General features: G+C 48.1%; 1 protein-coding gene across 1 annotated transcript; it reads left to right on the top strand.

Moving 5' to 3' along the window:
• On the top strand, positions 1–26,655 carry LOC139232832 (ceramide-1-phosphate transfer protein-like). The gene is made up of 5 exons (XM_070863325.1): positions 1–64; positions 10,080–10,220; positions 15,789–15,859; positions 17,677–17,846; positions 26,130–26,655. The coding sequence occupies exons 1-5, from the start codon at positions 1–3 to the stop codon at positions 26,653–26,655; spliced, it is 972 nt and encodes a 323-aa protein (XP_070719426.1).
• Positions 26,656–27,690: the final 1,035 nt, after the last annotated feature.

The following is a 27,690-nucleotide window of genomic DNA, read 5'->3' as shown; positions in this document are numbered from 1 at the left end:
ATGGAAAGCAGCTGGAGGCCTGTGATCGGGAAGCGAGAGGCCACGATTGGGAGGGAGGAGGTTGGTAATCGGGGCTGGGGGAGGCCGAAGGCTTCCTTCAGGGGCCGGGGGGAAGCATTGATGCTCCATGAAGGAGGGCAGGTATTACTACAGCCCTGTAGACCATGAGCTTGGTGGTAGATTTGAGGGCATAGTCTTCAAACACTCTTTTCCTCAGGCGGCCGAAGGCTGCACTGGAGGTGATGTTGAATCTCCGCATCAATGTCTGCCTTTGTTAAGAGGCTCCCGAGATATGGGAAATGGTCCACGTTGTCGTGGGCCGCGTCGTGAATCTTGATGATTGGAAGGCAGCGCTGTGCGGCGAGGACAGGCTGGTGGAGGACCTTTGTCTTACGGATGTTAAGCGTAAGGCCCATGCTTTCATGTTCCTCAGTGAATACATTGACTGACTATACTGAGGCATGGACGATGTATAGAAGGCACCTCAAGTCACTGAAGATATATCACCAACGATGTCTCCGCAAGATCCTGCAAATCCCCTGGGAGGACAGGCAGACCAACATCAGTGTCCTCGACCAGGCCAACATCCCCAGTATTGAAGCACTGACCACACTCGATCAGCTTCGCTGGGCAGGCCACATAGTATGCATGCCAGATACAAGACTCCCTAAGCAAATGCTTTATGCGGAGCTCCTTCGTGGTAAACGAGCCAAAGGAGGACAGCGAAAACGTTATCGGGACACCCTCAAAGCCTCCCTGGTAAAGTGCGACATCACCACCGACACCTGGGAGACCCTGGCCGAAGACCGCCCGAGGTGGAGAAAGTGCATCCGGGAGGGCGTTGAGCTCTTCGAGTCTCAGCGCAAAGAGCGTGAAGAGGTCAGGCGCAGGCAGCGGAAGGAGCGCGCGGCAAACCAGCCCCACCCACCCCTTCCCTCGACGAATGTCTGTCCCACCTGTGACAGGGTCTGTGGCTCTCGTATTGGACTGTTCAGCCATTAAATAACTCATTTTAAGAATGGAAGCAAGTCTTCCTCGATTCTGAGGGACTGCCTATGATGATGATGATTGCTGCTCCTCCTGACCTATAAGCAGTGCTGAAACAGCCACCTACCCTGTGGAGCCAACAGCTCTCACCTCCATTTCAGTGCCGAGGTTCCCAACCCTTGGTAACAGTGAACTTCAACCTCGGCTCCCAATTGCACTATGGGAGCCCGATTTTAAATGCGTTGAGTGTTTTCACAGCAGATTGGAGTCATAGCTGGGTGAAGGAAAGTGGGATAAAGGGATCTGGGAATAGGGCAGGGGACATGGGATTGGGATGCTGCTCCTGTGGAGGATGAACAACGTGAATTGGTTGGGCCGAATGGCCCGTTTCTGTGTGTGAGCTGACAGGGAATGTCGGTAGATTTTGCCATCATTGGGTTTTCATCGCCTTGTTCTCCCCTGATCTCCACACACACACGCACTTCCATCAGGGAACGCTAATGGATTTTTCCATTTCAAGCCCTTGTGATAACCCAGCGGCTGTCCCAGAGATGTGATAATGCATAGTTTCTCTGTGTACAAATGGCTCAGTATTGCATCTTTCCACTGAGAACCTATAGGCTCCGAGAGAGACTACTAATCCGTTCTCTTCATATAGCCTAGAAGAAGCATTTTACCAAGTGAAATATCCCCTTGTGCTTGAATTAGCAGTTTGAGTGGTGTGGATAACTGGAGGAGAATGACCTGTTGGGTTGTTCACCGTCAAAGGAGTTCAGTTACCTCCATATGTTCCAAAGGTTCTTTCATTAAACTCCACTTTGGAGAAAAGTTTTTGTATTCATTAGCCAAATTGTTAATCTTTGACGACCAGTGCTGGCGTATTAGGAACTCCAAACACTTTTTTTTTGTTAATATAACTTTTTAAAAAGTTATATTATGAGGTGTAGGTGTCGCTGGCAAAGCCAGAATTTATTGCTCATCCCTAATTGCCCTTTCGAGGGTGGTGGTGAGCTGTTGCTCTGAATCTGATCAGCCATGATCTTATTGAATGGCGGAGCAGGCTCGAGGGGCTAGATGGCCTACTCCTGTTCCTAATTCTTATGTTCTTATGTAACCGCTGCAGCCCGTGGTGAAGGTGCTGAATCCAGATAAAGATGTCACAAACTTGATAACGTATTTTAATTGGGGTCAGCCTTTCTATCACATCATGTTCTGCATAAACTGCAGGTGCAAAAGGTCAGTTTGTTGCCCGTTGTACAAGAGTCTGATTAATCGCTGGCTGTTTGCGCAGCAGAATAATGTATCGTCTTCGCCCCACAATGCTCCATTCTTTGAACTCATCAGCTGGGAGCAAATGAATTGCTCAATGATGAAAGTCCATCCTAGGCAGTCCCTCGAGTGGAGGATGACTTAAGTCCAAGGTCCATGTAGTTTACCTTCTACCATTCTGGTAGTCACATGATACAATGATAATGGAGTGTTGACTAATCATAGCAATCTCGATCAATGAGTCTACAACAGTCCGAGACCTGAGGTGAGGAAACGGTCGAGGCCTTCCGTGACCAGTGGGCACCGGAGTGCATCATTACAACAGGAAACAGCATTTTAATTTGATTTCTTAAGGTTCCCTTTAACGTTACTTGTTAATTTGCCGGTTCTAGTGGTTGAATTGTATTATTTAAAAATTGTTGAGATGAGAAAAACCCCAGTAGTGGTGAGCTTTGTGAACATAACAGCATAAGAAATAGGAGTAGGAGTAGGCCATATGGCCTCACCCGCTCCCCATAACCCCTTATCGATTAACATAAGAACATCATAAGAACATAAGAATTAGGAACAGGAGTAGGCCATCTAGCCCCTCGAGCCTGCTCCGCCATTCAACAAGATCATGGCTGATCTGGCCGTGGACTCAGCTCCACTTACCCGCCCGCTCCCCGTAACCCTTAATTCCCTTATTGGTTAAAAATCTATCTATTTCTGTCTTAAATTTATTTAATGACCCAGCTTCCACAGCTCTCTGAGGTAGCGAATTCCACAGATTTACAACCCTCTGAGAGATGAAATTTCTCCTCATCTCTGTTTTAAATGGGTGGCCCCTTATTCTAAGATCGTGCCCTCTAATTCGAGTCTCCCCCATCAGTGGAAACATCCTCTCTGCATCCACCTTGTCAAGCCCCCTCATAATCTTATACGTCTCGATAAGATCACCTGAATTCCAATGAGTAGAGGCCCAACCTACTCAACCTTTCCTCATAAGTCAACCCCCTCATCCCCGGAATCAACTTAGTGAATCTTCTTTGAACTGCCTCCAAAGCAAGTATATCCTTTCGTAAATATGGAAAGCAAAACTGCACGCAGTATTCCAGGTGTGGCCTCACCAATACCCTGTACAATTGTAGTAAGACTTCACTGCTTTTATACTCCATCCCCTTTGCAGTAAACGCCAAGATACCATTGGCCTTCCTGATCACTTGCTGTACCTGTATACTATCCTTTTGTGCTTCATGCACAAGCACCCCCAGGTCCCGCTGTACTGCGACACTTTGCAATCTTTCTCCACTTAAATAATAACTTGCTCTTTGATTTTTTTTCTGCCAAAGTGCATGATCTCACACTTTCCAACATTATACTCCATCTGCCAAAGGTTTGCCCACTCACTAGCCTGTCTATGTCCTTTTGCAGATTTGTTGTGTCCTCATCACACATTGCTTTTCCTCCCATCTTTGTATCGTCGGCAAAGTTGGCTACGTTACACTCAGTCCCTTCTTCCAAGTCGTTAATATAGATTGTAAATAGTTGGGGTCCCAGCACTGATCCTTGCGGCACCCCACTAGTTACTGGTTGCCAACCAGAGATTGAACCATTTATCCCGAACCATAGTCCAAAATCATCTGTTCCTCCCGAGCACGCTACACTCGACACGTTATGTCTCAAATTACTCATACTGTATCTGTTATTTATGATTTCTTAAAAAATTGTTCCGGGTTTTGGGCATCGCTGGCAACGCAACTATTTATTGCCCCTCCCTAATTGTCCATGAGAAGCAAGTGGTGAGCTGCTTTCTTGAACTGTTGCAGTCCATATGGTGAAGGTACTCCCACTGTGCTTTTTTTTAGGGAGGGAGTTTCAGGATTTTGACCCAGCAACAATGAAAGGCGATTTATTTCCAAGTCAGCATGGTGTGTGACTTGGAGAGAAACTTGGAGGTGATGGTGCTCTCATGCGCCTGCTGCCCTTCTAGGTGGTAGAGGTCGCGGGTTTGGGAGGTGCTGCCGAAGAAGCCTTGGCGAGTTGCTGCAGTGCATCTTGTCGATGGTGCACACTGCAGCCAGGGTCACCGGTGGTGGAGGGAGTGAATGTTGAAGGTGATGGGCAGCTCCTGGATGGTGTCGAGTTTTGTTGGAGCTGCACTCAACTAGTAGGGTATTCCATCACACTCCTATCTTGTGCCTTTTATAGATGGTGGAAAGGCTTTAGGGAGTCAGGAGGTGAGACACTTGTCGCAGAATGCCCAGCCTGTGACCCGTTCTTGTTGCCACGGTATTTATGTGGCTGGTCCAGTTAAGTTTCTGGTCAATGGTGACCCCCAGGATGTTGATGGTGGGGGAATTCGGTGATGATAACGCCGTTGAATATCAAGGGGAGGTGGTTAGACTCTCGCTTGCTGGAGATAGTCATTGCCTGACACTTGTGTGGTATGAATGTTACTTGCCACTTATCAGTCCGAGCCTGAATGTCGTCCAGGTCTTGCTGCATGTGGGCATGGACTGCTTCATTATCTGAGGAGTTGCAAATGGCACTGAACACTGCAATTATCAGCGAAGATCCCCACTTCTGACCTTATGATGGAGGGAATCACAGAATCTTAGAAATTTACAGCACGGAAGGAGGCTATCTTGGCCCATCATGTCCGTGCCGGTTGACTAAGAGCTATCCAGCCTAATCCCACTTTCCAGCTCTTGGTCCATAGCCCTGTAGGTTACGGCACTTCAAGTGCACATCCAAGTACTTTTTAAATGTGGCGAGGGTTTCTGCCTCTACCACCCTTTCAGGCAGTGAGTTCCAGACCCCCACCACCCTCTGGGTGAAGAAATTTCCCCTCCTATCTCCTCTAAACCTCTCCCCAATTACTTTAAATCTATGTCCCCTGGTTGTTGACCCCCTCTGCCAATGGAAGCAGGTCCTTCCTACCCATTCTACCCAGGCCCCTCATAATTTTATGCAGCTCAATCAGGTCTAGCCTCAGCCTCAGCCTCCTCTGTTCCAAAGAAAACAGACCCAGCATCTCCAATCTTTCCTCGTAGCCAAAATTCTCCAGTCTAGGCAACATTCTTGTAAATCTCCTCTGTACCCTTTCCAGTGCAATCACATCATTCCTGTAATGTGGTGACCAGAACTGCACGCAGTACTCCAGCTGCAGCCTAACCAGTCTTTTACACAGTTCAAGCATAACCTCCCTGCTCTTGTAGTCCATGCCTCGACTAATAAAGGCAAGTATTGCATATGCTGCCTTCACCACCTTATCTACCTGGCCTGCAACCTTCAGGGATCTGTGGCCCTGCACTCCAAGGTCCCTTTGTTCCTCTACACTTTTCAGTGTCGTACCATTTAATGTGTATTCCCTTGACTTATTAAACCCCCCCAAATGTATCACCTCATGCTTATCCAGATTGAATTTCATTTGCCACTGTTCTGCCCACCTGACCAGTACATTGATATCTTCCTGCAATCTTTCTTCTTCATAATCAACCACTCAGCTGATTTTAATGTCATCTGCAAACTTCTTATTCATACCCCCAACATTCAAGTCCAAGTCATTGATATATACCACAAAAAGCAAGTGCCCCTGCACTGAGCCCTGCGGAACCCCACTGGAAACAGCCTTCCAGTCACAAAAACACCCATCAACCATTACTCTTTGCTTCCTGCCTTTGAGCAAATTTTGGATCCAACTTGCCATTTTGCCCTGGATCCCATGCGCTTTTACTTTCATGACCAGGCTGCCATGTGGGACCTTATCAAAGCCTTGCTAAAATCAATGTATACTACATCATTTGCACTGCCCTCATCGACCCTCTTGGTCACCTCCTCAAAAAATTCAAGCAAGTTAGTCAGACATGACCATCCTAGGCAGTCCCTCGAATCGAGGATGACTTGCTTCCATGCCAAAAAAGGATGAGTTCACAGGTGTTTCAATGAAGGACCTAAAATTTCAGGTCCCGAACTAAATCTTGAAGGGTGGAAGATGCCTGTGCATGGATTTTTTTAACGTGGGTTGACCGTTGCACACCAGCCACCACACGGGCTTGACAAAGCCAGGTTTTGGTCCAGTAGCAAGGATTAACCAAGACGACTGGAGACCAGCTCTGCTGCACCGACCGAGTGTGCACACATATCGCAGTGTGGCCTGGCCCGTGCTGCCCCTGTGCCCTCGCCTCTACTGGTGAAGACATGACATTCCCTTAACAAATCCATGCTGACTGTCCTTGATTAATCCATGTCTTTTCAAATGAAGATTTATCCTGTCCCTCCAGATTTTTTCCAATACTTTTCCCATCCCTGAGGCCAGTGGTGGGAAGGTCATTGATGAAGCAGTTGAAGATGGTTGGGCCTTGGTCCTGAGGAACTCCTGCAGCGATGTCCTGGGGCTGTGATGATTGCTCTGTAACAACCACAACCAACTTCCTTTGTGCTCGGTATGGCTCCAACCAGTAGAGCGTTTTCACTCTGATTCACATTGACTTCAATTTTACTCGGGCTCCTTGATGCCACACTCAGTCAAATGCTTCCTTGATGTCAAGGGCAGTCACTCTCACCTCACCTCTGGAATTCAGCTCTTTTGTCCATGTTTGGACCAAGGCTGGAATGAGGCTCTGACATTAGTTAGCATGTTTTTGGTGAATAAGTGCCACTTGATAGCACTGTATTGATTTTTCCCCCCAAAAATATACTTTACACATAACATTTTCACAATACATTGGAAAATAGTTCAGTACATAGCAGTCAGCAATTCCATACAATTCATTTGGATGCTGACACCAGTTCCATACAATACACTTCCGTACATTTCATTTCAAGGTACAGTTTAGTACAATCCGCAAATCACGTTACATGTAATACTGTGCAAATAAGGGTGTTACATGGAGCAGGTAAGAACAGTTTTACATTACATTCCAGGATACATTTCAATACCGATCACGAATCACATTACATGTAGCACTCTACAGATTAAAGTAGAACACAGAACGGGTGGGAAGACATTTACATTTCTTGACATTTCTGCACTGTTTAGTAATTTGTAATTATACATGGCACAACACAGGTGTTTTTCAGTACATGGTGCTCTATGTATACAAGCAGATTAACAAGTACAGCCCGAGGGGGGTTCTGATTCCATCCCCTGGGTTTACCGTGGCAGAAGGGCTTTAAACCGTGGGCCTTCCCCATCGTGCATCGTGCCTTTGCGGCGACTGCACCAACCTTTAGCGCTGCACTAGGTCCGTGCAGCAGAGCAGGTCTCCAGTCATCCTAGTTAATCCTTGCCACTGGATAAAGGCCGAGCTCTGTCAAGCCCGTGTGGTGGCTGATGTGCAACGGTCACCACATGTTAAAAAATCCACACACAGGCATCTTCCACCCCCTCAACTGGAGTTCAGGACTGGAACATCAGGTCCTTCATTGAAACATCTGTGAACTCATGTGGAAGCAAGTCATGCTTGTTCGAGGGACCACCTGTGATTGATCTACTTTGCATATGAATGAATCGATGCAAACTGGTTCTACCATTTCTCCAATATGCTCGTCATTTGACATTCACGCATTCTCTTTTCAGTAGAGGTGACGGGATATTGATCAGAAGCAGGAACTCTGGCAAATATTCACTTCCAGAAATACAAAAGAAGATTTTCACCTAGAGTTACGCTAGTTTAGCGGTGCCATTTATTTGGACGAAAGTGGAAAATGAAGTGGACAAGTTCTTTCAGGTTTGTCCATTTCTGGCCCTATAGCGACCTTTTGCCATTAATTCCAGGTGTAATTGAATAAGACAGTAACATCACAGGGCAGGCATTCCATTAATGACCCAGAGTGTTACTGTGGTGAGTAGACTAGCCCTGGAGTGCGATTGATCATGGGGTGATGAATTTGTTCTCCACTATTACACTTTGCACTGGTTGCCAGGTAAACGGATTTCCCACCACACCTATAACTGCATAAACATCATGAGGAGAATCTCGGCCACCAAGCCACTTCCAGCACTCTAGCTGCATAGGCTAACGCAGCAAACCCCATGCAATGTCCTTCTCCAGAAAAGTCCAGATTACACTAGGCAGTTGCTTTATATCATAAACGGAAAGAAACAGTGGATGTGGTGTATTTGGACTTTCAAAAGGCCTTTGACAAGGTCTCACACAAGAGATTAGTGTGCAAAATTAAAGCACATAGTATTGGGGGTAATGTATTGACGTGGATAGAGAACTGGTTTGCAGACAGGAAGCAAAGAGTAGGAATAAACGGGTCCTTTTCAGAATGGCAGGCAGTGACTAGTGGGGTACCCCAGCTATTTACAATATACATTAATGATTTAGATGAAGGAATTGAATGTAATATCTCCAAGTTTGCAGATGACATTAAGCTGGGTGGCAGTGTGAGCTGTGAGGAGGATGCGAAGAGGCTGCAGGGTCACTTGGACAGGTTAGGTGAGTGGGCAAATACATGGCAGATGCAGTATGATGTAGATAAATGTGAGGTTATCCACATTGGTGGCAAAAATAGGAAGGCAGAATATTATTTGAATGGTGATAGATTAGGAAAAGGGGAGGTGCAATGAGACCTGGGTGTCATGGTATATCAGTCACTGAAAGTTGGCATGCAGGTTCAGCAGGCGGTGAAGAAGGCAAATGGCATGTTGGCCTTCATAGCGAGAGGATTTGAGTATAGGAGCAGGGAGGTCTTACTGCAGTTGTACAGGGCCTTAGTGAGGCCTCACCTAGAATATTGTGTTCAGTTTTGGTCTCCTAATCTGAGGAAGGACATTCTTACTATTGAGAGAGTGCAGCAAAGGTTCACCAGACTGATTCCCAGGATGGCAGGACTGACATATGAAGAAAGACTGGATCGACTAGACTTATATTCACTGGAATTTAGAAGAACGAGAGGGGATCTCATAGAAACATATAAAATTCTGACGGGATTGGACAGGTTAGATGCAGGAAGAATGCTCCCAATGTTGGGGAAGTCCAGAACCCGGGGACATAGTCTAAGGATAAGGGGTAAGCCATTTAGGACCGAGATGAGGAGAAACTTCTTCACTCAGAGAGTTGTTAAGCTGTGGAATTCCCTACCGCAGAGAGTAGTTGATGCCAGTTCATTGGATATATTCAAGAGGGAGTTAGATATGGCCCTTACGGCTAAAGGGACCAAGGGGTATGGAGAGAAAGCAGGAAAGGGGTACTGAGGTGAATGATCAGCCATGATATTATTGAATGGTGCTGCAGGCTTGAAGGGCCGAATGGCCTACTCGTGCACCTATTTTCTATGTTACTGTGGCTAGAAGATTAGCCCTGGAGTGCGATTGATCATGGGGTGATGAATTTGTTCTCCACTACTAGACTTTGCACTGGTTGCCAAGTAAACGGATTTCCCACCACACCTACAACTGCATAAACATCAAGAGGAAAATCTCGGCCACCAAGCCACCTTCAGCACTCTAACTGCACGGGCTAAGGCAGCAACCCCCATGCAATGATCTGGTCCAGAAAAGTCCGGATTACAGTTCATTTATATCATAAACCACCAATATTGAGTAACACAGCCTACATACAGAGGAGTTCTAGAACTACATTATTCTATGTAAAGCGCAACTTTGCTACTTCAACGGTGCAGTGAGATATTTCCCTTTTAAGATTCTGGTTTGTTGTCTGAGTGATTGCTGAGTGAAACAGTACTTTGGAACCTCTGTGTTTGCAGTGATAATCCACAGCATTGACTAAACATTTCACAAGAGGGAACAAAGGCTTGACTTTGAAAGCTGTCAATGGGGGCTCTGTTCGCAGCCAGTGAGAAGATGGGACACGGCCTGACAGTACATTAAGTCTGCAAACCTGATACGTATTCGAGAAATCTACGCACAATGAACACGGCAGGATTGCCGTGCAGTAAAGGGAAGACTCTCCGGTTTCTGCCGCTTCTAGTGCTTCTGCTGCTGCTTCTCTACCTAACCAGTTCCCACCTCTGTAAGTACAAAGGATTGTCAAAGTGCATATTAGTTGGGGGCTGATAGGAACATAGAAAATAGGTGCAGGAGTAGGCCAATCGGCCCTTCGAGCCTGCACCAGCATTCAATAAGATCATGGCTGATCATTCACCTCAGTACCCCTTTCCTGCTTTCTCTCCATACCCCTTGATCCCTTTAGCCGTAAGGGATCAAGGGGATGGAGAGAAAACAGGAAAGGAATATATCTAACGAACTGGCATCAACAACTTTCTGTGGTAGAGAATTCCACAGGTTCACAATTCTCTGAGTGAAGAAGTTTCTCCTCATCTCGGTCCTAAATGGCCTACCCCTTATCCTTAGACTGTGTCCCATGGTTCTGGACTTCCCCAACATTCAGGAATATTCTTCCTGCCTCTAACCTGTTCAATCCCGTTAGTATTTTATATGTTTCTATGAGATCTCCTCTCATTCTTCTAAATTCCGGTGAATATAAGCCTAGTCGATCCAGTCTTTCTTCATATGTCAGTCCTGCCATCCCGGGAATCAGTCTGGTGAACCTTCGTTGCACTCCCTCAATAGCAAGAATGTCCTTCCTCAGATTAGGAGACCAAAACTGTACACAATATTCAAGGTGTGGTCTCACCAAGGCCCTGTACAACTGCAATAAGACCTCCCTGCTCCTATACTCAAATCCCCTCGCTATGAAGGCCAACATGCCATTTGCCTTCTTCACCGCCTGCTGCACCTGCATGCCAACTTTCAATGACTGATGTACCATGACACCCAGGTCTCATTGCACCTCCCCTTTTCCTAATCTGTCACCATTCAGATAATATTCTGCCTTCCTGTTTTTACCACCAAAGTGGATAACCTCACATTTATCTACATTATACTACATCTGCCATGCATTTGCCCACTCACCTAACCTGTCCAAGTCACCCTCCTGCAGGCTCTTCACATCCTCCTCACAGCTCACACTACCACCCAGCTTAGTGTCATCTGCAAACTTGGAGATATTGCATTCAATTCCTCCGTCTACATCATTAATGTATATTGTAAATAGCTGGGGTCCCAGCACTGAACCCTGCGGCACCCCACTAGTCACTGCCTGCCATTCTGAAAAGGACCCATTTATTCCTACTCTTTGCTTCCTGTGTGTCAACCAGTTCTCTATCAATGTCAATACATTACCCCCAATGCCATGTGCCTTAATTTTGCACACTAATCTCTTGTGTGGGACTTGCCCATTGTTTTATTTTTTCCTCTCCATTGCCATAGGGAACATCCCAGTTTTACCCGTCAGTCTCTCTCTGATTTTCAGTGGAGGGACTCTGTGACATTGTTGTTCTTTTTATGTCTTCTCGCTGTTCCTTTTGGAAGAATATTCGCAGGCTGATTAACAGTCTGACTGGCCAACGCTTCTTCCATGGCCATCTTTATACCAGCTGATAGGAGGTTAGACTTATATTGCGGCAGGGTTTTATTGGCTCCCACAACCCATACAATGGGGCGTGGAGGGTGGTGTGGTGTGAGGGTGGGTTCTGCCCATTGTCCAGGCCAACATCCCCAGCATTACCACACACGACCAGCTCCGCTGGGCAGGCCACATTGTTCGCATGCCAGACACGAGACTCCCAAAGCAAGCACTCTACTCGGAACTCCTTCATGGGAAACGAGCCAAAGGTGGGCAGAGGAAACGTTACAAGGACACCCTCAAAGCCTCCCTGATAAAGTGCAACATTCCCAACGACACCTGGGAATCCCTGGCCAAAGACCAGTCCGCCCTAAGTGGAGCAAGTGCATCCGGGAGGGCGCTGAGCACCTTGAGTCTCATTGCCGAGAGCATACAGAGATCAAGTGTCGGCAGCGGAAAGAGCGTGTGGCAAACCTGTCCCACCCACCCTTTCCCTCAACGACTATCTATCCCACCTGTGACGGGTACTGTGGTTCTCGTATTGGACTGTTCAGCCACCTAAGGACTCATTTTAAGAATGGAAGCAAGTCTTCCTCGATTCCGAGGGACGGCCTGTTTCTGATTTTATGCTTTCATCGACAATGCTGCCTATCTTTGTGCCATCAGCAAATTTGGATATATAACTTTTTATGCCATCATCTAAATCATTAATAAATACTGTGAATAGATGAGGCCCCGGGACACCACTAGTCATATCCTGCCAATTAGAGTACCAGCCCTCTCTGTCTCCTGCCGCTCTGTCAGCTTCTACCTTAATTAACAGGCTCTTAAGTGGGATTTATCACATGCTTTCAGGAAGTCCATATAAATAACATCCAATAGGCATGCCCACTACTTTAGTCACCTCTTCAATCAGCTTTGTCAGGCATGACCTATCTTACACGAAACCATGCTTTGATCTTTATCCTGTCTTTCACCTACATCACCATTAGCCCCTACTCAACTGCGAGTGCCATTCCTGTTACCTTCTGATACTGCCACCAAGCTCATGGTCTACAGGGCCGTAGTAATACCCGCCCTCCTGTATGGCTCAGAGACGTGGACCATGTACAGTAGACCCCTCAAGTCGCTGGAGAAATACCACCAACGATATCTCCGCAAGATCCTACAAATCCCCTGGGAGGACAGACACACCAACGTTAGCGTCCTCGTCCAGGCCAACATCCCCAGCATTGAAGCACTGACCACACTCGATCAGCTCCGCTGGGCAGGTCACAAATTCCGCATGCCATTCACGAGACTCCCAAAGCAAGCGCTCTACTCGGAACTCGTCCACAGCAAACAAGCCAAAGGTGGGCAGCGGAAACATTACAAGGGCACCCTCAAAGCCTCCCTGATAAAGTGCAACATCCCCACCGACACCTGGGAGTCCCTGGCCAAAGACCGGCCTAAGTGGGGGAAGAGCATCTGGGAGGGCGCTGAGCACCTCGAGTCTCAATGCCGAGAGCATGCAGAAATCAAGCGCAGGCAGCGGAAAGAGCGCGCGGCAAACCAGTCCCACCCACCCCTTCCCTCAACGACTATCTGTCCTACCTGTGACAGAGTCTGTGGCTCTCGTAGTGGACTGTTCAGCCACCAAAGAACTCACTTCAGGAGTGGAAGCAAGTTTTCCTCGATTCCGAGTGACTGCCTATGATGATGATGAGGTGGGATTTATCAAATGTTTTCCAGAAGTCCATATAAATAACATTGAATAGGCATGTCCACTACTTTAGTCACCTCTTCAAAAGATTCAATCAGCTTTGTCAGGCATGACCTATCTTACACAAATCCATGCTTTGATCTTTAGTCTGACTTTCACCTACATCACCATTAGCCCCTACTCAACTACGAGTCCCATTCCTGTTACCTTCTGATACACTGAGGAACTTTTAACTCTCCCCAACTGGGTGGACAATCAGGCACTTAGAAGGAACATAAGAAATAGGAGCAAGAGTAGGCCATACGGCCCCTCGAGCCTGCTCTGCCATTTAATAAGATCATGGCTGATCCGATCATGGACTCAGCTCCACTTCCCCGCCCGCTCCCCATAACCCCTTATCGTTTAAGAAACTGTCTATTTCTGTCTTAAATTTATTCAATGTCCCAGCTTCCACAGCTTTCTGAGGCAGCGAATTCCACAGATTTGCAACCCTCTGAGAGAAGAAATTTCTCCTCGTTCTTATTTTGCCCAAGTCATTTATTGCATCAGTAGGATCCCGATGCCATCTTAACCCAACAGAGAATGGGGTGCTCGCAGTGGCCACCCAACCAGCTACACCCAGATCTGAAGACCAAAGAGACCTTTCCAGGTGAGCCACTGTTGCTCCGGACGGGTCGATGTGATTTGGTTGCTTTCCTGGCCAGGAGTTCAAATATCCTCCATTATTCAACACGCATGTTATCTGGACACAATGCCATTTTAATTGACAAGAAAGTGTAAAACTGCAAAAGGATACGAACTAACCTATGAACAATTATAGCAAATATGTTTTAGCCGGATAGCATTTGGCTGCTCTCTGTTTGCAACTAAATCCCCACTGATTCTTAAAAATTTCTTGAGACCTTTTGAGGATGTTGCAAGGTTTAGGCATTGACCTCACTCAGTGCTCCCGGGATTACCAAGAAACAGTAATTTACCTACTGTCCAAATAGTATTAACATTGATTGAGGCAAGCTCCAGGCCTCAGCTTGTAAATCATATTCCCCAGCCGAAAGAAAACCACTTGTAAATTATTGAAATTGCATATAGGAGCAGGGAGGTCTTACTACAATTGTACAGGGCCCTTGGTGAGGCCTCACCTGAAATATTGTGTACAGTTCTGGTCTCCTAATCTGAGGAAGGATGTTCTTGCTATTGAGGGAGTGCAGCGAAGGTTCACCAGACTGATTCCCGGGATGGCATGACTGACATATGAGGAGAGACTGGATCGACTGGGCCTGTATTCACTGGAGTTTAAAAGAATGAGAGGGGATCTCATAGAAACATATAAAATTCTGACGGGACTGGACAGGTTAGATGCAGGAAAAATGTTCCCGATGTTGGGGAAGTCCAGAACCAGGGGTCACAGTCTAAGGATAAGGGGTAAGCCATTTAGGACCGAGATGAGGAGAAATTTCTTCACTCAGAGTTGTGAACCTGTGGAATTCTCTACCGCAGAGTTGTTGATGCCAGTTTGTTAGATATATTCAAGAGGGAGTTAGATATGACCCTTACAGCTAAAGGGGTCAAGGGGTATGGAGAGAAAGCAGGAAAAGGGTACTGAGGTGAATGATCAGCCATGATCTTACTGAATGGTGGTGCAGGCTCAAAAGGCCAAATGGCCTACTCCTGCACCTATTTTCTATGTTTGCCCTGTTTGCAGAGGGCAAATGATGAGTCACCACAGAAAACAATTATTTTTGCAGGTTAATAAAGTGTAAAGTGTTGGAACACGACCTGGCTTTTTACTGTAAATCACCTGTGTAGAGTACCTCTGGCATTTCAATGTGAAATACTAGCACGCCACATCAATCGTTTGCAGGCCTTAGTGCCATGTGAAGCAATGCCCACTTTAGAAACATAGAAAAAAGGTGCAGGAGTAGGCCATTCGGCCCTTCGAGCCTGCACCGCCATTCAATGAGTTCATGGCTGAACATGCAACCTCAGTACCCCATTCCTGCTTTCTCGCCATACCCCTTGATCCCCCTAGTAGTAAGGACTATATCTAACTCCATTTTGAATATATTTTGTGAATTGGCCTCAACAACTTTCTGTGGTAGAGAATTCCACAGGTTCACCACTCTCTGGGTGAAGAAGTTTCTCCTCATCTCAGTCCTAAATGGCTTACCCCTTATCCTTAGACTGTGACCCCTGGTTCTGGACTTCCCCAACATTGGGAACATTCTTCCTGCATCTAACCTGTCTAAACCCGTCAGAATTTTAAACGTTTCTATGAGATCCCCTCTCATTCTTCTGAACTCCAGTGAATACAAGCCCAGTTGATCCAGTCTTTCTTGATATGTCAGTCCCGCCATCCCGGGAATCAGTCTGGTGAACCTTCGCTGCACTCCCTCAATAGCACCAGTTGTACCCAGACTCTACTGCAAACCCAGGTCCAACAATTGTTTTCAGTATTTTATTATTTCCTGCAGCCCAATTTCACCAGATAAACCGTCAGGAATCTGACACCGAAAAGTGGGAGAAGGAGCATCATGAAAACAAGGTAAGACCCCCACCCACAGTGAATACCATCCTCCGATATCAGACCCCCACCCACAGTGAATACCATCCTCTGATGGGTGTGTGTGTGTGTCTGTGTCCTTGTGTGCATGTGTCTGTGTCCGTGTGTGTGTGTGTCCGTGTGCGTGTGTGTGTCTGTGTCTGTAGGGTCCTGAGGAGATGCCATTTTACATAGGAAGAGGATAAGGCCATGCAGCCCTTCGAGCCTGTTATAGAATCATAGATCGAATTTAATTTACTCTAAAATTAATTATAGCTTAACCAGACCATAAAAAAGCAAATAAAGCATTGGGGTTCATTTCTAGCGGAATAGAATTGAAAAGCAGAGCAGTTATGTTAAACTTGTCTCAATCCTTGGTTAGACGATACTTGAGTACTGTGAATAGTTCTGGTCGCCATATTGTAAAAAGAATATTGAGGCACTGGAGAGGTTACAAAAATTAACAAGAATTATACCATAACTGAGAGGTTACAACGATCAGAAAAGATTCACCAGGCTGGGGTTCACATTTCTCTAGAAACAAGAAGGCAGAGAGGGGTGACCTAATAGGGGTCTTTAAAATTATGAATGGGTTTGATAGATTTTTCCACTTGTGCGGGAGACCAAAACTAAGGTCCATAAATATAAGATAGACACTAATAAATCAAATATCCCAGCCAACATTTATTCCGCAATCACCACCACCAAAACCAGTCATTTATCGTGTTGCTGTTTGTGGGATCTTGCTATGCACACATTGGTTGCTGCGTTTCCCTACATTACAAAAGTGGTGACACTGCACAAGTGCTTCATTGACTGTGAAACGCTTTAGTATGTCCTAGCGTCATGAAAGAATAGCTAGGTCTTTCTGTTCTATCCACATTATAAGATACAGAATTAAGTGGCCTGGGGGCCCAGGCAGTACAAGCCATGTCAGTGTGAGTGTCTCCATCATCATCATAGGCAGTCCCTCGGGATCGAGGAAGACTTGCTTCCACTCCTGAAGTGAGTTCTTTGGTGGCTGAACAGTCCGATACGAGAGCCACAGTCCCTGTCACAGGTGGGACAGATAGTCGTTGAGGGAAAGGGAGGGTGGGACTGGTTTGCCGCACGCTCCTTCCGCTGCCTGCGCTTGATTTCTGCACGCTTTTGGCGACGAGACTCGAGGTGCTCAGCGCCCTCCTGGATGCACTTTCTCCACCTCGGGCGGTTTTTGGCCAGGGACTCCCAGGTGTCGGTGGGAATGTCGCACTTTATCAGAGAGGCTTTGAGGGTGTCCTTGTAACGTTTCCGCTGCCCACCTTTGGTTCGTTTGCCATGAAGGAGCTCTGCATAGAGCACTTGCTTTGGGAGTCTCGCGTCTGGCAATGCGAACTGTGTGGCCTGCCCAACGGAGCTGATCGAGTGTGGTCAGTGCTTCAATGCTGGGGATGTTGGCCTGGACGAGGACGCCTACGTTGGTGCGCCTGTCCTCCCAGGAGATTTGTAGGATCTTGCGGAGACATCGTTGGTGATATTTCTCCAGCGACTTGAGGTGTCTACTGTACATGGTCCACGTCTCTGAGCCATACAGGAGGGCGGGTATTACTACAGCCTTGTATCTATAACTGTGACCTGGATACAACAAGTTTTCCACAACTCACACACCAAAGATCTTCTTCAAATGGACACGGGAGTAGAGATATAAAGGAAAATGAGGAAGGAGGGAAAGAGCATACTGCTGTGGATAATACATTCCAGGAGATATCTGGTGTTAAGGATAACTGACTCCGTTTTAATTGCTTTCTCCTGTTTCTTGTGTCCTTTGTGAATGGGAATAGCTCATTGATGCTTCAGACACAGTGAATCCTGTGGATCAAAATCAAGGAGAGGAGTGTGACAGCAGCAATTTCCAGTTCAAGCGGGTCCAAGCTGCGTTCCAGGCTTGCGTGACAAAGGATGAAGATATTTTACTTAAAAGTTACCTTGAAGGATGGGCGGAACTCCAAAAGTAAGCAAGCAAAAAAAAAATGATGCAAATCATCTTCATTTGACAATAAAGGTGGAGTTGACAACTCAGAGGGAACTGGGCAGGGAACTCGAGAGGACAGGAGAGTACCAGTGATGGAGAGCGAGAGCACGGGACAAGAAGCCTGGGGTTAGAGGAGTCAAGGGTCATCATAGGGGATTTGAGGGAAGGTTCACCAGACTGATTCCCGGGACTGACATATAAGGAGAGACTGGATCGACTGGGCCTGTATTCACTGGAGTTTAGAAGAATGAGAGGGGATCTCATAGAAACATATAAAATTCTGACGGGATTGGACAGGTTAGCTGCAGGAAGAATGTTCCTGATGTTGGGGAAGTCCAGAACCAGGGGACACAGTCTAAGGATAAGGGGTAAGCCAATTAGGACCGAGATGAGGAGAAACTTCTTCACTCAGAGAGTTGTGAACCTGTGGAATTTTCTACCGCAGAAGGTTGTTGAGGCCAGTTCGTTGGATATATTCAAAAGAGAGTTAGATATGGCCCTTACGGCTAAAAGGATCAAGGGGTATGGAGAGAAAGCAGGAAAGGGGTACTGAGGTTGAATGATCAGCCACGATCATATTGAATGGTGGTGCAGGCTCAAAGGGCCGAATGGCCTACTCCTGCACCTACTTTCTATGCTTCTATCATAGGCAGTCCCTCGAAGCGAGGATGACTTGCTTCCGTGCCAAAATGGGATGAGTTTACAGGTGTTTCAATGAAGGAACTAATATTCCAGATCCCGAACTCCATCGTGAAGGGTGGAAGATGCCAGTGCGTGGATTTTTTTAACGTGGGGTGACCGTTGCACACCAGCCACCACACGGGCTTGACAGAGCGAAGTCTTGGTCCAGTGGCAAGGATTACCCAAGACGACTGGAGACCAGCTCTGCTGCACAGACCGAGCGTGCGCACATATCGCAGTGTGGGCTGGGCCCGTGCTGCCCCTGGGCCCTCGCCTCTTCTGGGCTCCAGATTTACGCCTCTCCTGGGCCCCGGTCACTTCCCTCTATGGAAGTCAAGATTATCTATGGGATGTAAGGCAGGAAAGATCACTGAAGTAGTATGGACAAGACTCTGGTGGAATTTCAAAGGACAAATATTCTGAAGTCAACATGCAGGGCCAAGGGGAGCTAGTGGATCCAGGAGGGAGGGGGGGAGGGGCGTGAGAACACCATGTTTGTGTTGAATCGAGGCAGAGAGGTGCTAGCTAGGAGATCGTTAGAAAAGTCAATACTCAAGTGATCACGTATGGACCAGGGTTTCAGCAGTAGATTAGGACAGAAATAGCAATGGAGGCGGGTATCATTGTGGAAATGGAAGAACATAAGAACATAAGAATTAGGAGGAGGCCATCTAGCCCCTCGAGACTGCTCCGCCATTCAACGAGATCATGGCTGATCTGGCTGTGGACTCAGCTCCACTTACCCGCCCTCTCCCCGTAACACTTAATTCCATTATTGGTTAAAAATCTATCCATCTGTGACTGGAATACATTCAATGAGCTAGCCTCAACTGCTTCCTTGGGCAGAGAATTCCACAGATTCACAACCCTCTGGGAGAAGAAATTCCTTCTCAACTCGGTTTTAAATTGGCTCCCCCGTATGTGCCCCCTAGTTCTAGTCTCCCCGACCAGTGGAAACAATCTCTCCGCCTCTATCTTGTCTATACCTTTCATGATTTTAAATGTTTCTATAAGATCACCCCCTCATCCTTCTGAACTCCAACGAGTAAAGACCCAGTCTACTCAATCTATCATGTGGTCACCACATGCACAGCACCAGCTCAACAAGAAGAGTCTTGTCAACACAGCGAATGTGGGGGAGGAAGATCAACTCTGAATCAAGGAGTAGAATTGCAACCGCAACAATTTACATTTATTTAGCACCTGTGACATAGGGAAAAGTCCCAAGGCGCTTCAGAAGGATCAACCTTTCCTTGCAAACAGTGGACAACCATCGACCGTCTCACAACTGGTCATGGTAGATGTTCGCTGCCTCAGAGAGCTGTGGAAGCTGGGACATTGAATAAATTTAAGACAGAAATTTGTTAAACGATAAGGGGATAGGGCAGGGAAATGGAGCTGAGTCCGTGATCAGATCAGCCACGATCGTATTAAATGGTGGAGCAGGCTCGAGGGGCCGTATGGCCTACTCCTGCTCCTATTTCTTATGCTGCCACCTTCTCCATAGATGGAAGGTTAAAGCCTCCCCATTATGCGACTGCGGAGCTCCTAATCAGACCCTGGAGCACAGCATCGAGCACTGCCCTCAGAGGGAATTCGCAGGCAGCCGACAGGATATCCACGCTGTTACACCGGAAGCTTTGGCCTGAATATTGGATTGAGATATTGACATTTCATTTGCATTGCTATTAACATACAAGACAGAGGCATAACTAGCCAAATATTAACACCAAATAAGGGGATATTAGGACAGGTAACCAAAAGTTTGGTTGAAGTGGTAAATTTTAAGGGGCTATTGAAAGAAGAGAGATTTATCGAGAGAATTCCAGAGCTTGGGTCCTAGGCAGTTGAAGGTATGGCAGCCAATGGGGGGACGAAGGGAATGGGGATGTGTAAGAGGCTTCAATTGGAGAACATAATAATTCTCAGACGGTTGTAGGGCTGGAGGAGGTTACAGAGATAGGGAGGGGTGTAGGGGCTGGAGAGGATTCCAGGGATAGGGAGGGCTGGAGGAGGTTACAGAGATAGGGAGGGGTGTAGGTGCTGGAGGAGATTACAGAGATAGGGAGTGTTGTAGGGACTGGAGGAGGTTTAGGAGATAGGGAGGTGTGTATGGCTGGAGGGGGTTACAGAGATAGGGAGGAGTGTAGGGGCTAGAGGGGGTTATAGAGATAGGGAGGGGTGCAGGGCGGGAGGTTACAGAGATAGGGAGGGGTTTGGGGACTGCAGGTTAGATAGGGAGGGGTGTAGGAGCTGGAGGAGGTTGCAGAGATAGGGAGAGGTGTAGGGCTGGAGGAGGTTACAGAGATAGGGAGGAGTGTAGGGCTGGATGTGGTTACAGAGATAGGGAGGGGTGTTGGGCTGGAGGAGGTTACAGCGATAGGGACGGGTGTAGGGGTTGGTGGAGATTACAGAGATAGGGACGGGTGTAGGGGCTGGAGGAGGTTAGAGATATGGAGGATTGTAGGGCTGGAGGTGGTTACAGAGCTAGGGAGGGATGTCGGGCGGGAGGAGATTACAGAGATAGGGACGGGTGTAGGGGCTGGAGGAGGTTACAGAGATAGGGACGATTGTAGGGGCTGGAGGAGGTTACAGAGATAGGGAGGGGTGTAGGGGCGGGAGGAGGTTACAGAGATAGGGAGGGTGTAGGGGTTGGAGGAGGTTACAGAGATAGGGACGAGTGTAGGGGCTGGAGGAGGTTACAGAGATAGGGAGGGGTGTAGGGGCGGGAGGAGGTTACAGAGATAGGGAGGGGTGTAGGGGCGGGAGGAGGTTACAGAGATAGGGTGTGGTGCAGGGCGGGAGGAGGTTACAGAGATAGGGAGGGTGTAGGGGTTGGAGGAGGTTACAGAGATAGTGACGAGTGTAGGGGCTGGAGGAGGTTACAGAGATAGGGAGAGGTGTAGGGGCTGGAGGAGGTTACAGAGATAGGGAGGGTGTAGGGGCGGGAGGAGGTTAGAGATAGGGAGGGTCGAGGCATGGGCACGAGATTGAGAATTTTAAATTGGAGGTGTAGCCGGATCAGTGAGCACTGGGGTGATTGGTGAACCAGGAGTTATGATACAGCAGAATTCTGGATGAGCTCAAATTTATCGAGGGCGGAAAATGGGAATTGTCGAGTCTAGAGGTAACAATGGAAAGGACGAGTAGTTTAGCAGCTGATGGACTGAGGCAGGAGCGAAGACAGGAAATGTTACGGAGTTGACAGTGGGTGGTATTGGTGATGGAGAGGCTATGGGGTTGGAATCTCAGCTCACGGTCAAATAGGATGGCCAGGTTGCGAATAGTCTGGTTCAGTCACAGACCGTGGCCAAGGAGATGGATAGAGTCGGTGGCTTGGGAATGGTACTTTTGGCAGGGACTGCAGACGATAGCTTTGGTCTTCCCAAAATCAACATCAAGCCTCCTTAAGGCGTGTGTTTCGCCATTGGGATCCTTTTAAGGAGAGTCTCTCACCGTTTGTGGAGCGTTTTAAGGAGATCCCTCCTCTTCATTGACCTGGTTATGGAATTCAATGGTGCCCTCTGCTGGTGCCATCAGCAGGCCGGGGCCATCGGAGGGAGCAGCCTTGTGGCGGCATACCACTGCAGGAGGGCGACGGCTGCCAAATCAGGTGCAGATTGCAGTGCGGGCAGGCACAGCAGGAGGGGCGAAGAGTCCGTAGAGGGAAGTGATCGGGGCCCCAGGAGAGGAGCGAGTCTGGGGCCCAGGGGCAGCACGGGCCCAGCCCCACACTGTGCGATATGTGCGCGCGCTCGGTCCGTGCAGCAGAGCTGGTCTCCAGTTAAGTCTTGGGTAACCCTTGCCACTGGACCAAGACCTCGCTCTGTCAAGCCCCGTGTGGTGGCTGGTGTGCAACGGCCACCCCACGTCAAAAAAAATCCACGCACAGGCATCTTCCACCCTTCAGGATGTAGTTTGGGACCTAGAATGTCAGGTCGCTCATTGAAACACCTGTGAACTCGTCCCTTTTTGGTGTGGAAGCAAGTCATCCTCGTTTCGAGGGACCGCCTATGATGATGATGATGGATATGACACTGACGCTGTAACGTCAGTGCTGAAACTCCTGGTACCCAGCAATACAAAGTATGTTCCCGGACAAAATCAGGCGATTTGGCCCACTAAAGTCTATGCCAGTGTCTTTTGCCTCGTCTAATCCCCCTTCTAAGTTCCTTAACGCCCCCCTAGTTCCTGATTAAGACCACCCATCTTGTGTAATTAACTCCAGCGACATGCCAGCTTGTTCCCAATGACAGTGTTTCTCAGGGCACTGACTGCTTACCTCTCCCGAGTATGTGGGATGGGGAGATTGTCCTGCGGGAAAAAGCTGGGGCGGGGGCGGGGTGGGTGGGCTAATAATCTCCTTTCCCTAAAAGCAAAATACTGCGGCTGCTGGAATCTGAAAGAAACAGAGAACACTGGAAGTGCTCAGCGGGTCGGGCAGCATCTGCGAAGAGGGAAACAGAGTTAACGTTTCGGGTCGACGGCCCCTGGTCAGAACTGCCGAAAGAACACATTCTTAAGGAGCACTGAAAGGGGGAGGGGATGAACAAGAGGGAAGGTCAGTGATCGGGTGGAAGGCAGGAGAGATTAGAGCGACAAAGGGGACGATGGGCCGAATCGAAAAGGAAATTATGGAAGTCAGCAAAAGGTTAATCCGAATAGGGTCTAAATGGGGTAGTAATGACCAAGCTGCCATTATAGACAAAGAGAAAAAAAAGGAGACACAAGACGGGGGGGGGGGGGGGGGGAGCCAAAGACTGGCAGCGGTTATGCTCTGAAATTGTTGAACTCGATGTTGAGTCCGGAAGGCTGTAAAATGCCTAAACAAAAGATGAGGTGCTGTTCCTCGTTGAGTTGAAGTTGAAACAGTGACGGAGAGGTCAGAGTGGGAGTGGAGCGGGGAATTAAAGTGACGGGCAACCGGAAGCTCGGGGTCACACTTGTGAACGGAACAGAGGTGTTCAGCAAAGCGGTCACCCGATCCACACTTGGTCTCCCCAACGTAGAGGAGACTGCATCGTGAGCAGCGAATACAGTATACCAAGTTGAAAGAAGTACAAGTAGATCGCTGTTTCACCTGGAAGGAGTGTTTGGGGCCCTGGATAGTGGGGAGGGAGGAGGTCAAAGGGCAGGTGTTGCATCTCCTGTGCCAAGGGAAGGGGGAGGGGGTGCTGGGGGTGGCTGCGGAATGGACCAGGGTGCCGCGGAGGGGGCGTTCCCTTCGGAACGCTGAGCGGGGAGGGGAGGGGAAGACGTGATCGGTGGTGGGGTCACGCTGGAGGTGGCGGAAATGGCGGAGGATGATCCGTTGAACGTGGAGGCCGGTGGGGTGAAAGGTGAGGACAAGGGGAACACGATCATGGTTCTGAGAGGGAGGGGAAGGGAGAAGAGCTGAGGTGCGGGGAATAGAACGGAAATGTTCGAGGGCCATGTTAACCACGGCAGTTGAGGAAAAAGGAAGACATGTCAGCGGCACTAGTGTGTAAGGCGTCGTCGTCAGAGCAGATGCTCTTTCATTGTGAGTTGTGATGGCTGTACATGGAATGATTTTAAAGGAGCCTTAACCCACGTGGAGCTTTCTATACTGAGATCATAAATGTGCTTTTGAAGATTACCTAAAAGAATATTATTTATATTTACACGAGCTAACACCAAACAAAGCAAATCTTTATCTATGATGTTGATATACAAAGTGACTAGAGCAATTCGCATATATACAGATCACAGCAAAAGTGCCCCGAATTTGCAGATTGGGTAGATACAGCGTGACTCAGAGGCTGGTGTGTGAAATGGAGAAACACACCACTGTTGTGCGTAGGACGAACGGTACTTCAGAGTTTGAGCCTGGGAACATTGTAGGACAGTGTAATCGAGTTTTACTCTGTATCTAACCCATGCTGTACCTGGCCTGGGAGTGTTTGATGGGACAGTGTAGAGTTTTACTCTGTATCTAACCCCGTGCTGTACCTGACCTGGGAGTGTTTGATGGGACAGTGTAGAGGGAGCTTTACTCTGTATCTAACCCCGTGCTGTACCTGACCTGGGAGTGTTTGATGGGACAGTGTAGAGTTTTACTCTGTATCTAACCCCGTGCTGTACCTGACCTGGGAGTGTTTGATGGGACAGTGTAGAGGGAGCTTTACTCTGTATCTAACCCATGTAATACCTGACCCGGGAGCACTTGTGCGGACATTGGATACACAAAATAAAGATTCAATCTGCAGTAGTTGATTCTCAGATAAGAGAATTTTATGGAAGTTAAGTTCAACCTACATAAAACACTAGTTCAGTCCCAACTGCAGTATCGTATCTAATTCTGGGCACCACACATTAGGAAAGGCATGAAAGCTTTGAAGAGGGTACAGAAGAGATTTATTAGAATGGTTCTAGAGCTGAGGGATTACGTGGCTAGACTGGAGAAGCTGGGGCTGTTCTCTTTAGAGAATACAAGGCTCAGAGGAGATGTGATAGAGGTGTTTAAAATTATGAAGGGTTTGGATAGAGTAAGACAAACTGCAGGGTCGATAACCAGAGGGCGCAGATCCAGAGACAACATGAGGAAAAATATTTTTCACGCAACGAGTGGTTAGGATTTGGAGTGCACTGCCTGATAGGGCGGTGGAAACAGATTTAATAGAAGCCTTTACAAGGGAGTTGGATAAATACTTGAAGGAGAAAAAGTTGCAGGGTTATGGGGAAAGAGCAGGAGGGTGAGTCTAACTGGGTTACTCTTCCAAAGAGTCGGAGCAGTCTTGATGGGCCAAATGGCCTCCATCTGAGCTATACTATTCTATGATTCTATGTGGCAAATTCCTAGCAAGACATTCCAGACACCTGCTTTCCTACTTCCAACACCATAATGAGTACAGGTATCGTTATCATCATTATAGGCTGACTTGCTCCCCGCCAAAAAGGGATGAGTTCACAGGTGTTTCAATGAAGGACCTAATATTCCAGATCCCGAACTACACCCTGAAGGGCGGAAGATGCCTGTGCGTGGATTATTTTAACGTGGGGTGGCCGTTGCACACCAGCCACCACACGGGCTTGACAGAGCGAGGTCTTGGTCCAGTGGCAAGGGTTACCCAAGGCTAAGTGGAGACCAGCTCTGCTGCATGGACCTAGTGCGCACACATATCGCAGTGTGTGGGGCTGGCCCGTGCTGCCCCTGGGCCCCTCGCCTCTTCTGGGCCCCGAACTCTCGCCTCTCCTGGGGCCCCGGTCACTTCCCTCTACGTACTTTTTGCCGCTCCTTCGCCCCTCCTGCTGTGCCTGCCCGCACTGCAATCGGCGACCTGGCTTCGCAGCCGTCGCCCTCCTGCAGCAGCACGGGTTGCTCCGTGCAGAGGTATGCCGCCGCACGCTGCTCCCTCCGATGGCTCCGGCCTGCTGATGGTCTTGCAGGCCGGGACCGCGTCGATTTCCGGGCCGGGCCGCCGAACGCTACTCCCTCCAAGTACAGGTATATGCACTGGCCTAACCCTCCTTGCAATAGCCTCGCTCCAGAACCATGCTGGCGAGGGGTGGCGGGGGAGGCAGGTCTCTGACTGTAACTCATTCTGGATCGTGTCTTTGCAGATTTATGAATGCGCTTGGCACCATCTTTGGCTTTATATCGGAAGAGGTCACCAGTAAAACGAAGATAATCATGCAACATCAGCAGGGCGTGCACGGGACGGAATACACCTCCGTGCAGTCCATGATTAATTATGAATTGACAAACGACGTGGTGAACTTCAGTCAGCTTCCCAGTGACCGCCTGTCGTCAGGCTGCCGCACTTTACTGCGTCTCCACCGGGCATTACAGTGGCTGCAGCTCTTCCTTGATAAGTTACGGACCGGCTCGGAGAATGACTCCATGTCTGCCATGTGTGCTGATGCCTACCAGCAGTCCCTTGCCAAGCACCACAGCTGGTTGGTGCAGAAAGCTGCTGGACTTGCATTCCTTGCCCTTCCATCACGCACAGGCTTCCTTCATATACTGTGCGTGGAAGACAGCGAGGAAACCAAAGCCAAACTGCGGCGCGCCGTGAACGCGATTGAAAGGGTTTTCGATATAACACAACGCATGTACGCACAGCATAGGATGCTTGCATTACCATAGCCCCAGAGTGCTACGTCAGGCAAGACGAACGCAGTGTGGCACAGCGATTGAATGGCATTCGTTGAAACCGCTTTTAAAGGCAATAAAATGTTTACATTTCAAAAATCAGCGGTTGCAATATTATACACCTTGTCCTTGGCTCAACATACGAGAAGTATTGTGCTGCACAGCATGGAGGCACTGAGTGACATGCAGCAAGTGAACGAGTTACTCGGGAATTAGGGGTCCCAGTGCAGTGATGTGGCCAGTTTAATTCTCCCCATTGGCTTCAGCGAGTCTTGCTGGTCTGCTCTCTGAGCGAGAGCTCCGATTCAGGCAGACTTCCGAAATTGCAGCTGTAGAAATAATTTGCAATAAACAATTAGCCCCGATTTCCCCACAGGCAGCATGTTTACCATCAGATTTTGCATTTTTTTTTTACCTTGTCCCACAGCCAACAAAGATGAGTTTCCAGGCCTTAAGGTAATTCGCCTCGATGCAGCACACTGACTTGTAATTTTCCTGATTTCACCTTCTCGCTTTACATTTTACAGACGGACTACATTTCTGTGACCATCTTTTACCCCGTGTTCAAGGAGAATCAGAGTGCTCACACCAACTGTTGCTATATATACACATATAAATACATGACACAATTGCTGGGTCTCAACACCACACACCACTGTTCTTGGCAATCCACGTTCAATCCAACTGTGACTGCTTCACCACAGCTGGTCTTTTTGTATCCTCACTTTTACAATTTTTTTCCCCCAAGGACCAAAGGAACAGAGGATCATAAGAAATAGGAGCAGGAGCAGGCCATACGGCCCCTCGAGACTGCTCTGCCACTTAATACGATTATGGCTGATCCGATCATGGATTGAGGTCCACTTTCTGAGAAACTGACTATCTCGGTCTTCAATTTATTCAATGTCCCGGCTTCCACCGCTCTCGGAGGCAGCGAATTCCACAGATTTACAACCCTCTTGAGAGAAGAAATTCCTCCTCTCCTCAGTTTTAAATGGGCGGCCCCTTATTCTAAGATTATGCCCTCTA

This window comes from Pristiophorus japonicus, chromosome 20 (genome assembly GCF_044704955.1).
Source record: "Pristiophorus japonicus isolate sPriJap1 chromosome 20, sPriJap1.hap1, whole genome shotgun sequence".
In the NCBI taxonomy this organism is placed as follows: Eukaryota; Metazoa; Chordata; class Chondrichthyes; family Pristiophoridae; genus Pristiophorus; species Pristiophorus japonicus.
This window is presented reverse-complemented; position numbering and strand designations above follow the sequence as displayed.